We start from the raw sequence: 11,405 nt of genomic DNA on the forward strand, positions 1-11,405 counted from the left end.
AGAGAAGGAGGGAGTTTAGCTAGGTCACTCTTCTAGCATGAAAATAAAAAGCGTCTCTGTTAAACCATTTATCGTCCTTTTTAACACGATTTTCATTCTTAGAGCGGGAGCGAGTTTAGGTAAGCCGTTCTTTCTAGCATGAAAATACAAGTCTCTATTAAACCATTTGCCGTCCTTTTAAACTCTGTGTGGCAGCCTATATGCTCCACCCATCTGTTCAGCCAAAGAAACAAAAAGCATCCATAGCCAACAATCATGTTCTTTGGCTGTACTCCTTCAAGTGGCATTTGAAGCATTCAGGCATCGGACGGAATATAGACCATCAAAAGAAAACAGCGCGCGAGTGGGAGCAAACTATATTTTCACCAGGTCCAAAGCCACTTCAGCCGTAGTGCGCACAGCCTTAACCTTCGAGTTCGTTCGACCTGAAAACAAAAAAGAAGATGGACATGAGAGCAAAACAGATAAAAATGATTTTGCACTAAAGAATCGTAGATGCTCATCGGCGCCTCTGTTTTCTTTGGACCAGCCTGATATTCAACGCCTGCTGCCTCGAATGCTTCAAACGCCTCTTGCAGGCATGTCTTACTTGCGATTCGGTTTCTTGAACAATGATACTGTCTACTATTGCTAGTGATTCTTGCTGTGCAGGAGCTATACATCTAAAGATAGTCTGTATAACTGAAAGGACTCGAACAAAATTGTAAAGGCCGCCTTAACCACTGTTTTGCCTCAAACATACATCGCAAATTGCATGACCGAGGCCTTCGCAATGAGGGCATTTTGCTCCCTCGTCTATCCATTCCACGAACTGCATGCAAACCTCGATCAGTTCAATCTCGGAAAACCGCTCTCTCGCAACAATGTAAAAGAGGGAAAAACATCCATTCCTCGTTTTACCTGCGGCTCAGTGTTTGGCTCCCCTGTCCCATCCCATCACATTCTGCAAGATCGGCAACCTTTTAGTCCCACAAGAAGTGAATTTTACTCTTACCAAACAGAACAAGTTAATCTTTTTGGTCTAGCTTCTCTCTCTATTAACTTTGTTCGTTAGGACAAACAACTAAAGTTCACTTTTTTTTTGTTGTGGGGGGAGATAATTGATGGAGGTGTCCGAACGAGATGAGTAGCCCATTCTAGCAAAATCCCAATTGGCGAGAGCCAAAACAAAGGCAGAGGAAGATGATGCTGCGGTGCGGAAACATGCCCATGGTCGTTGCCTGTCGGCCTTCGTCGAGACGACCCATGTGTTTCGCTTCCGCCCACACCACTGACACGGAGCAACTGCGCGCTCAGCTCGATCAGCTTCACGCAGAGGCAGAAACCACCAGAACCAAAGGTATCTCCTTCTCCTCCTCTCTCTCACGAGCAAAAGGTGTCTTTCATGCCCAATTTCGAATTGGATGGCTCTTGATTCGGCTTCGTTGATTGCCCTCGAGTGCTTCTTTTGTTGGGTCGCGGCCCTTGTAGAATATAGAGTTCGTTTGATAGGAGAGCCGCCTCGATGCTGTGCAGTTTGCTGATAGCGATCATGTTTGCTAGAAAAGTTCCAAATTTTATTTTTGGGTTGCTAATTGGGATAATTTTAGGCGAGTACACTTGCCATGCTGTGGGGAATTAGGCGAAGGAGTTTGCTTCTAGGCTGTTTCAAGTTCTTCCTCGAGGAAAATTTTGATGCCCTTTACGCGAAACTGGGTTGTTTTCCATTTCTTTTCCAATGTTGTTGGCTAAATTGTTGGTAGGAATTTGGGTCTGTGAGGGAAGTTTGATTATACAGGGAAGATGGTTCTCAGGCTGCTGCTGTTCTTTTTTGCCTTGTCAGTAGTCAGTGGACCAGAAGAATACTCGGAGGAACTTACTTAAGTATCCCGCCAAAAGTGAAATATAATGTTGCATTGTAAGACACAAGTACGACAAGGGTGTTTAGGCACGACAGTAGGGCATTGATATATCCATTGAACATGCATATTGCCTTGTAGATGTAATCTATTTGTTCCGCCGTTGTAATATTCTAGTTTTGGATTGTAGTACTCGATGCAGTAAGTAGGACGTGCTCCCACATCATTCACTTTCTTGTCTTTCTATTTCCTTTTCCTCGATGAAGAAGTAGGATGTTCTTCCTTGCCTTGTCAATGTAGTTACCCCGACATCAACAATAATATCCTTTGGTTGCTAGACTCATCCATACAATGCTTTAGTATTTTGGAGGTCTTGAATGATTTTGGTTTTTCATTCAGCAAATAATGCGAGATTGCGGCTGTTGCGGTTATCCGAGGCTGCAGAGAAGCTACGGCGACAGGCATCCATCAACGTCCAAACAGGGAAGGAAAATGATGCGAGGGAACTGCTGTTGCAGAAGAAGAAAATAATGCAGGCTCTGGAGAAGTCAAATAGCCGGATTCGGTTGCTGGACGAACTCTCTGCTAAGCTAAATGAGGTACGTTACTGTTATGCATGCGTAAGTCTGATCCTTATTTTTTGCTAAAGGAGTCACACTTTCTCTCATGGTATGCTACTGTTTGCACTTAATTTCCTGGTCTCTTGGCATGGTCACTCTGGTGTTATCTTTGTAGTTGATATCAGACTCTAACACTCTCATACCTTGGTTTTTCTGGTTCGTGACATTTTAAAGTCAATCGTTCCTTCATGTATGTTATCTTTTAAATCGATTGGGTTAGTTGGTGCAAGTTCTGGTACTTAACCCAAATCCTGTCTGGTGAATCGTGATCGTAAAACTGATTTTTTTTCCAGGCGATATCTATTAAAGAGTCTCAGCTTATTGGAAATGTAGCTGCAGATCTTGAAGTTGGCAGTAATAATATGTCCAATCCAGTTCATATAGTGTCTCCAAAGCAGGACATATTGGAAGTTGTACACGAGAAAGAAAGTTCTGATCCTGGTGTTTCGGAAAATGGCGAAAGGACAGACTCGGATGCTTCTCTTAGTCCTGAAGGAAATCTAGCTTTTGACAATAATGCAGACCATATCGAAGAACATGTCAGTGTCAGTAGAAATATTGAGAATCACGTGGTCGATAGGTTGAATAGAATTTCTTCCTTTGATGATTTTTTGGAAGGGCTTGACGAGCAACTAAAGAAGATCGAAGAAGAACTCACAACCATCTCAATGGTCTCAACTTTAATATTAGATGTCAAGGAGAATCGACAAAACATGAGGATGCAACAGATAATTGAACTTATTGAGAGCGTCAGGGACATCAGGGAGAGGTACTTTCTACTGTGCATGGAGTTATATCAATTAATCTAGTGTGTTCTCCTCTTCTTACTGCTTGTAGTTTATGGATCCCAGACAGTATTTTATGTCTCGCTCTCTTTGGTCAACAGGATCTCAGGTATGATGCAGAAGGTAGAGACTACATAGTTTGCGAAATATTATGTTGATTATTTGCCAGCTGGCGGTAAGTGATTGTGTATTAGATATGTAAGTTTTGATTATCTTAGTCATCGTTACCGATACATTTTTGTGTAGATTATCGACGGGATGTAGTGAAGTAAATTGAGAGAGGAATGGTGAAGCACAAGCTATGTAACTGTTTTGAAAATACGGATGATGAAGTCCCAATTATTTTTCTTGTTTTATGAATTTTATGCTGCATTATTTTGGTGTGAAATTAAATAGAAAATAGAATTCTTTATCCCATGTTTGTATGCCACTTTGCACCTCCTATCCAAAAATCTTGTATGTTTCAAGCAATATAAAGTAGTAATCAGGATAAATCAAACGGTATTCAGACAACTCCTCAAGAGAATGGCCAAGATTACATAATTCTGTGTTGTAGAAGAAAAAACGTTACTGCTAATTATTTTCATTTAATCTAGCCATATATGAGTTCTTTGTAGCTTCTGCTGGTATGCCTTTGGAATTGTTCAATATGAATCATGAATTCATATGGATTTCTTCTTGTTTTCTTGCTTCTTCATGTAATTTCATTGTTCTGAAAACAGAGATTGCGAAAGGTTGATGTCTAGTTAGATTATACTGTAACTTTTAGGATCATTTATTAGAACCCTTTGTCTCGGTTACCATTAGTTGTGCTTTGAGGAACATATGACAGGCCTATTCGTGTAAATATGCATTAAGACTCTGACAACTTCAATCTCGTTTTTCGCTCAGTCTTTTAATTTGCAAGACGTAACTCTGGGACTTAGCCTTCAGGAAATGTGAGTAGGAAGATTGTTCATGAGTTTGGATATCATATCTTTCAAAATGCAGTGACAAATAAATGATAAATGACTTGTTTTAGGTAAAGCTATTCAACTATGTGCATTACTTGGAATTATGAGAGGAAAAGCGCATGGAAGTTTTATTCTAACAACAATCCGTGTCAGCGCATTATACTTAAAATGAACTTCTAATAAGACTAGTTAAAATAGTAGAGTGACAACGAGATGATAGGACTTTACTTTGTTTTCGTGTAATTAGAGTGAAGATCTTGTCCTCACTTAGTACAACAGCAACGTAGAGATCTTGTTGCAGTATAAGGAAAAATCATGTCTCTAGATTGTACTTCTCTGCTGCATCTAGTGAAGTGCTTCATGATTCTCTAGTGGAACTGGGGTTTCCTCTACATGACACATCCTGGAGAGAGGGAGATAATTGTGTATTATATAGCACAAATCTCTTCAAAATCATTTCCCTCATAGTTCTGTTCTTTAAAAGTGACTAGAGGATTTATGAGTAAGTAACATGTATTTGTACGCAGGACAGTTTCTCCTCCTACATACATATCTGTAAAAATGGCACGTACAGATGATACTTCAGTGAGCATTGCATGAGAATCAAAATAGCAATGATATTCTAAAATAGATCTTGTGTGGTTCCTTGTGTGAAAGAATAGCTACCAGTAGACATTGCTCCTGTGGTCTACTAATAGATCAGGTAAGTTGTCTAAACCGATTGCATATACAACTAATTAACAACGGATCGAGTGTTGATTTTCCTCTATACACTCTATACGTCGGTCTTGAATCTGGATGGGGAGCTGAGAGCTGACTCCATTGGAACAATCATCGAATAGCTGGCTTCAGTTTGAGGTCTCTGGTCATCTTTGTCTGAGAATGGGGGGAATGGCTCCAATCATAATCCTCGTTCAACTTCATCTGGTCTAGTACTTGACGTATAAAGGTCACCCAACCTTCAGTTCCATGCACTCTGGTTGTAAAGAGTAAGGGATTGCTTTCAAGGACTGCGAAGGTAGGAATTTGTTATGTTGATTGTTAGTCGATGTGGGGTTCAGTCACTTTCCATGAGATCAGCGAGCGTGATTTTGCCGCAATTGCTGTTGTCTAAAATGTCAAATTGGTTGCAGATCTGGACAATGTCCTTTTCAGCTATTTTACCCATCTCTTTAAGCTTGTATACGACGTACTCAGCTTTGCTGCAGGAATCAAAATCAACATTAAACTTCCTTCCTTCCTTGAAGCTATTTTATTAAGTGCTAGAAAAACTTGAAGAAAGCAAGGAATGTATGTCAACACAGTGTATCGTATGAAAATAATCCCAGTTTTGAAGACAAGCTTCAAAATAAGCCAATTGTCCCTATGGTTTAGATATCCATTCTGCAGTTATGATAAATGAGGATGAAATATAATCTGCAAGTTCCTGTTAATTCAACTTTCCCATTCTGTCTGCTTCATTTCCCAAAATGGTTAATGATCCATTTGAGCCCGTAATGCTGATCTTGTCTCTGAAGATTTGATGTCATGTTCCTCTTGCAAGCGCAGAAGTTGGAATTTAGACATCTTGAGTTCTCAACTTCGAGGGCAATGCTTAATATCTTTGTATGCTAATAGTATCTATATATATATATATAGCATAATATATATTCACTTTAAATATCTAATGAATTCAATAAGCATTTATTTTTAGGAAGGAGTTGACGCCTCTAGAGCTACTCATTCGGAATAAAGGATCTTGAATATGAATGTACTACATATTTTTTAGGCATGAACTGATAAAAGCATTTTCTGTCCATCTCCAACCAAAATAACCAGAATCAACTTTGTGCAAGCTCCTTTGGAACCCATGCTTTAGGTTGTAACTGACTATTAAAGACATGGTATCCACTTGAACTAGAAAAATGAAAGAACGATCCAGGAAAATGATTTAGAGTAAAATTTGCTGATGATAGTACATTCAAGCTAAACAGGGGCTTATGTTCTGATTTAACTGTTAACATTCTCAAGGGAAAGACCTTGATTTTGTGAAACTTCCAGTTCCTCCCATGCTGGAGGGTGACAATATTCATTTTGCTTATTTATCAACTCTGTGTTCAAGATCAGCAATCTGTACTAACAAATGAACTATGTAGGATGAAGCCACATACACTTCTTCAGAAGGGCATTAGCTTTTGACGATATAGTTAGAGTACACTAAGCATACAGAGGAGGGACAGACATGATGGTATGTGCTCGAGGTCTTCTTTGGTATATTAATACTGAGAAAAGACTGGATCGCTTTCAGCCTTCCGTACTACTTAATGATATACTAGTACTATATCAACTAGGAATGAGAAATCATGTGATCCGACTACGACACAACATTTTAGGCAGTTCAAATTCCAATGCCTCATTTGTTGATAAATGAATGCTCGATTTCAATAATAGCATCCGAGGGCGCATTTTTTCTTCTTAAGAATTCAAAGGTCACAGGTTTAATTGCACCATTAATGTTGACTCTATCTTAAAATACTCTTTCTAATGTGATCTTAAAGGTGGCTCGATGTGTAGTCAGTCGTCTCCTCTGCCACGCTTTGCTGGCTTTAACTTGGTTTTGTTGAGCATGTTTCCGTCAATTAAATCTTGCTATTCTCTGATTTACTTTACATCTGCTCTGAAAGTAGCACTGGATTTCTTTCAGGCATTCATAACCCAGATCACATTCTTTTCTTTTTCTCTTTCCTACAACAACGCAGCTCTTTTTAGCATCAAGATTATCTGTTTCTATTTACAGGGCTTATTTCTCTGTAGAGCTCAAGTTATCTGTCTTTTCCTATCCCTGAATCTAATTACTAGATTCACCGTACTGTTTATTCGGATTTTGGATTCACTCCTAACAGGCTACCAGCTCTACTCCAGCACATTCCATTACTAAGAGTGTACAGTAACTCGCAATTATACTTCTCGACATGCTTACTCACGATATATGAAGTACGTTGCTTATGGCCTTCAAAGTAATACACTTGTCTGTGTCCTCATTCAATCGACTATAAGAGATTTCAACTTGAATTCGTTACTATTTATTAATGATAACGTCAAAACAAACACTTCCACATTAATCAACCCAAAAACTTGCATTCTTCGGTCGTACAGAGCACACTGAGCATGAACACCAAGCAGATGATAACAGTGCATGCTTCCTGAACTTTGGCAGGGCCAGGGACTTATCTTCGTAAATCTTTGGAAAGTTCAACTCGTCAAGCTGATCAGAATCTCCTCCTAAGGCATCAGTTCTGAAGTTTTTATTATCTTTTTAATTGCACATTATGATGGTTTTGGTTCCAATGATGTCTATTGTTCTAAAGTTTATCCAATAACAGCAATGTGTTGATAGTTGTCTAAATAATGACAGGAGTTACTATCCAACTTAGCAAAGTTTCAGGGAGAAAAATTGGAATTGCACAAGTGTAGCAGAAACTCACAGACCGAGCAGAAACAATTACCTGATAGATCCATCATTATCAAGGTCTGCAGCAACTAAATCCCCAAGGGTCATCTTCCTCTGCAGAACCCATTTCGCGACTCTGCGATTCCTCTTGTCGATCCTCAGCTCAGTCAGGTACAAAAATGCCCTAGCAACCGCCAATGTGCTTACCAGTAGCCAAATTATGGCGAAACATCTTCCTGCCAACGTCGTGAATGCATAGTCCCCATATCCGACTGTCGTAACCGATGTAACAGACAGATAAAAACTATCCACCCAGCCCAAATCCTCTACGAAATGCGCGCCGATAGTCCCTATAGCTATGCAGCTAACCACAACCGCCAAAGCCACGCACACTTTCATCCTTATTCTCATCCTTCCCTTCTCTCTGTCGATCATATAAGTCCTGACCATCGCATTGAACTTGTTTTGATCCACAGTGCTCAGCAAAACCGCCTCTTGCCGGTCGCAGATGTAGGTGACCATGCCATGGAGCAGGATATCGACAAATCCAAAGCCCACCAGTATGAAAGCACAAGTGAACAGCTTGGTGAATGTCGTGTCCGGCACGATATCGCCAAAGCCAATTGTGCAAAGAGTGACCATGGTGAAGTACAGAGCATCGACCGGTTTGAACGTGGTTGTGCCTTTGAAGCTCCCGCTCGTCAAGTATACCACAATGCCGGCTATTATGTACAAGACGAAGCCGATGAAGGCTTGCCTGACAATCAGAGGCGATTTAGGGGGCAGCCGGGGATCCTCCTCGTTGATTATGGTTTCCTTGTGAAAGGTGAGCACGGAAGGAGCCGAGTGCGAGCGGTGGGCGAGTTGTCTCTTCTTGGTCAGGTTGGCGATGAGATTCACATAGGAAGAAGAGTGGGGCGTTGTGATTATGGGGATGATGGCATCGTTTGTTATGAGGTGCGTCGTGGATTGCCGCCTCGGCGTGCCGAGGTTGCCGATGTTGAGATCAAGGAAACCTGAAGGATAACCTCTCCGGACCGTCAACCTGCTCGATGTCTCGGCAGGTCCTGGTGCGGAGAGGAGAGGTTCATCATCCATGGTGAATCTGCACCCTAAAACTCCCAGAAACTGGAGGCGTTTTGGAGGATTCTTTTTTCCCCCTCTTGGATAAAAAATGATGAGGAAAGGGCCACCTGCAAGTCAACTCATTTACAGAGGAGAAGCATGGCTCTGAGAGGTAGTTGGGCTGAGAGTCAAAATAAGGAGACACCCCAGAGCATGGATCACGCTTTAAACTTCCAAACCTGTCACAATCGCTTCTAACTTCCCAGAGTCGTACTTCTTGCGTAGTACCTGTCCTGAAAAGCGCAGTTTTCAGCAGTGAACTCTTCACCGAAATAAGAAGCACTCTGTTTTAGCTGCGGATATGGTGGATTGTACTATTGGTTGACGAGGATGGTTCTGTGAGTCTTGGCAATTGTTTACCAAATTCAGTGAGCTAATTGATGCAGGAAAGAGAGTTGGAAGTTTAGAACCATGTATGCAAGTCGAAGCTGGTCGACGTTGGACATGGTCGATACCATATCATGTTTTCCCATATCAACAGTAGTTGGTTGTTTTGCATCGTTGGTTCGTGGATCGCGACTTGATAGATAGAGTCATCGAGCGCGTCGAGTCGGAATAGTACAGAAGCCAACTGATGCCTCGCCGCGCATGAATTTACATGTGTGGAAGGCTTGACCCAACTGGAAATCTTGGACAAACTGCAGATACTGAAAGCATGCAAATCTGAGAAAAGCTTGATCTGAAGAACTTTTCCAGTTCATTTTCCAAGGAAAAATTGCATTAGTGTTTCAGGAAAAATGCATGAGGTGGGGGGTCTCGAGATCTTTGGTCAGGGCTCCTGATTTTGTTTGGTCTTACTCACTCACTTCTTGGGTCGGGTCCAATCTTCCTGCCTGCTCATCTTTTGACTTTTATTTTCGCAAAAAACCAAAGAACAGATCTTTCAAAATTCTCTCTTTTTTTCCACGAAAGAACAAAGCGAGGAAAAGAAAAGAGGGGCAAAGGGCTCAGATATTTTTGTTGACCAACAGGAACTGGATCTGCCAACGTTAAAGGTCCGTTGTTGTTGGAGTAACTCCGGCATCAGCACTCAAAACTGTCAACGCGCAGCTCCACCATTCACGGGTTGCATGCTGCTATGTCCAGCTTGATTTTTCCAGCTCCATTTGCTTCATTTTCTTCTATAATGAGCAGCTTCCAAGTGACTACCTGCTACTGCTTGATTGAATTAAACTTCTTCTCCTTTTCTTTTTCATTTTTATTCCCTAAGTATCCAAGATAAGTGAGACCCAAATACCAATCTTTTTTATGGATGATTACCGAATTAGTCATAGACTCATTGTACGAAAGTCAATTCAATCCTAAACTTTTAATTTTAGCCAATGTAGTCTTAAATTTTTGCGGGGAATTCTAATATAGTCATTCCAGCCAATTGCTGCTAGAAATCGCTAACGCGATGGTGTCCAGTCATTGCCGGCCGTCTTACATGACACGTTGCTTGCGGATTCCAACATCAGCAATTTCCAGTGGCAATTGAGTGGAAGCATTGCAATGGAATTCCGCGCGGAATTTAGAATTATATTGGCAAAATTGATATGTTTAGAACTCGTTGAATTGGTAATCTTCCGATTCTTTCTTATTTAGTTTATTTCAACGGGACTGGGTCCGATTTAATGCTTGCTACCCCACATTTGGACATTGGAGTGGAGATGTGGGATAAGTTCATATTGAAGGAATGGCCAATAAACTGTTCTCCATTGCCCCAATCAAAACCTCAAATGGGCTTTATTAATAAATTAAATATATGATCTTTTTATATGCGCAGTGCGCCGATGCCTAAAAGTCCAGGCCATATAGATAGGTGGTTCCACGTGTCAGCACATGATTATAACCAAGTCAAACCAACGAAAATTCCATGCGAGGCTCTTCGCCCCAGTCTCACTGCTATAGATCATTAATCCGAGATCCAACATCGTCCACATCGTATAACAGTGACTGGTGAGGACCCAAGAATGATTAATGAATGCCAAATTGGGTTTTGAGGAGGTTCTAATTTATTAGCAAAAATAGTCATCTTCCTTCATGAATTATATAGCTCCTGTATGTCGTGCACGATAGATTGAGGTGGGGTTCCTAGGCGTTTAACTTGTTGAGGAAAATAGCGACTTCTGTTGGCCACATCGTGACGATTCTTATCTTAAAAAGTGAGCTCAAAAGTGCAGGATGATACAGGGACGATTGCATCAAATGAGTAAAGCTTTTCGTAACCAAAATTAGAAAATTAGAAAAAGGCTATAGCTTAGGCTTTTAATGCCGTCTGCACTCGGCATCATGCCAGCTTTTTGTTTGATCTCGAGTCCCCTGTATCGCTTGGAAGCCACAACCTTAATTTCGTCATCAACGACGAGTTGACATAGAAAGAATCGTGCCTAAGACGGTGCAAAAACATTTAAGGAATTGCCTTCCTTTTCGCACAACCGACACCGTCAACAAGCGGCAACCAACCACCACCACCACCACCACCAACCAGCTTGTTGTCAGGTCCTGCATAGGCTCCGCCAATACGAGATAGCCGCAGCAACCGCCATTATCAGTGATCGATCATCTGCACAAGCAAATTCAGCTTCAAACTTTCTTACAAGAACCTATTAACAAGTATCGATAGGCATTTTGCGAAGCAATCAAATGAGGGAAACAAGATTCATTGCGATGTT

General features: G+C 41.1%; 2 protein-coding genes across 16 annotated transcripts; one reads left to right on the top strand and one right to left on the bottom strand.

Moving 5' to 3' along the window:
• Positions 1-526: 526 nt before the first annotated feature.
• LOC115682737 (uncharacterized) lies at positions 527-9,932 on the top strand. Of its 13 annotated transcripts, none has more exons than XR_008818953.1 (8): positions 527-1,339; positions 2,238-2,437; positions 2,752-3,227; positions 3,345-3,418; positions 4,724-5,214; positions 6,332-6,446; positions 7,332-7,797; positions 8,103-9,932. XR_008818953.1 is itself a non-coding variant. In XM_056321576.1 (5 exons), exons 1-4 carry the CDS (start codon positions 1,183-1,185, stop codon positions 3,379-3,381), a joined length of 870 nt encoding a protein of 289 aa, XP_056177551.1. In that variant the 5' UTR covers positions 527-1,182; the 3' UTR covers positions 3,382-3,418; positions 7,079-9,932. The 13 variants fall into 13 exon arrangements, 5 of the variants coding, with proteins under 5 accessions (XP_056177551.1, XP_056177550.1, XP_030462916.2 ...); XR_008818955.1 differs by having other exon boundaries at positions 8,135-9,932; XR_008818949.1 differs by having other exon boundaries at positions 7,332-7,468; positions 7,591-9,932.
• On the bottom strand, positions 4,766-8,724 carry LOC115682736 (two pore potassium channel c-like). 3 transcript variants are annotated; one of them, XM_030607051.2, is made up of 2 exons: positions 7,682-8,724; positions 4,766-5,398 (listed from the first exon to the last, which is right to left on the bottom strand). In XM_030607051.2, the coding sequence occupies exons 1-2, from the start codon at positions 8,722-8,724 to the stop codon at positions 5,254-5,256; spliced, it is 1,188 nt and encodes a 395-aa protein (XP_030462911.2). In that variant the 3' UTR covers positions 4,766-5,253. The 3 variants fall into 3 exon arrangements, with proteins under 3 accessions (XP_030462911.2, XP_056177547.1, XP_056177548.1); XM_056321572.1 differs by lacking the exon at positions 4,766-5,398 and adding an exon at positions 5,488-5,729; XM_056321573.1 differs by lacking the exon at positions 4,766-5,398 and adding an exon at positions 7,236-7,457.
• Positions 9,933-11,405: the final 1,473 nt, after the last annotated feature.

This window comes from Syzygium oleosum, unplaced genomic scaffold (genome assembly GCF_021117445.2).
Source record: "Syzygium oleosum isolate NSW1041296 unplaced genomic scaffold, Sole_v2.1 Sole_v2.23, whole genome shotgun sequence".
NCBI lineage: Eukaryota > Viridiplantae > Streptophyta > Magnoliopsida > Myrtales > Myrtaceae > Syzygium > Syzygium oleosum.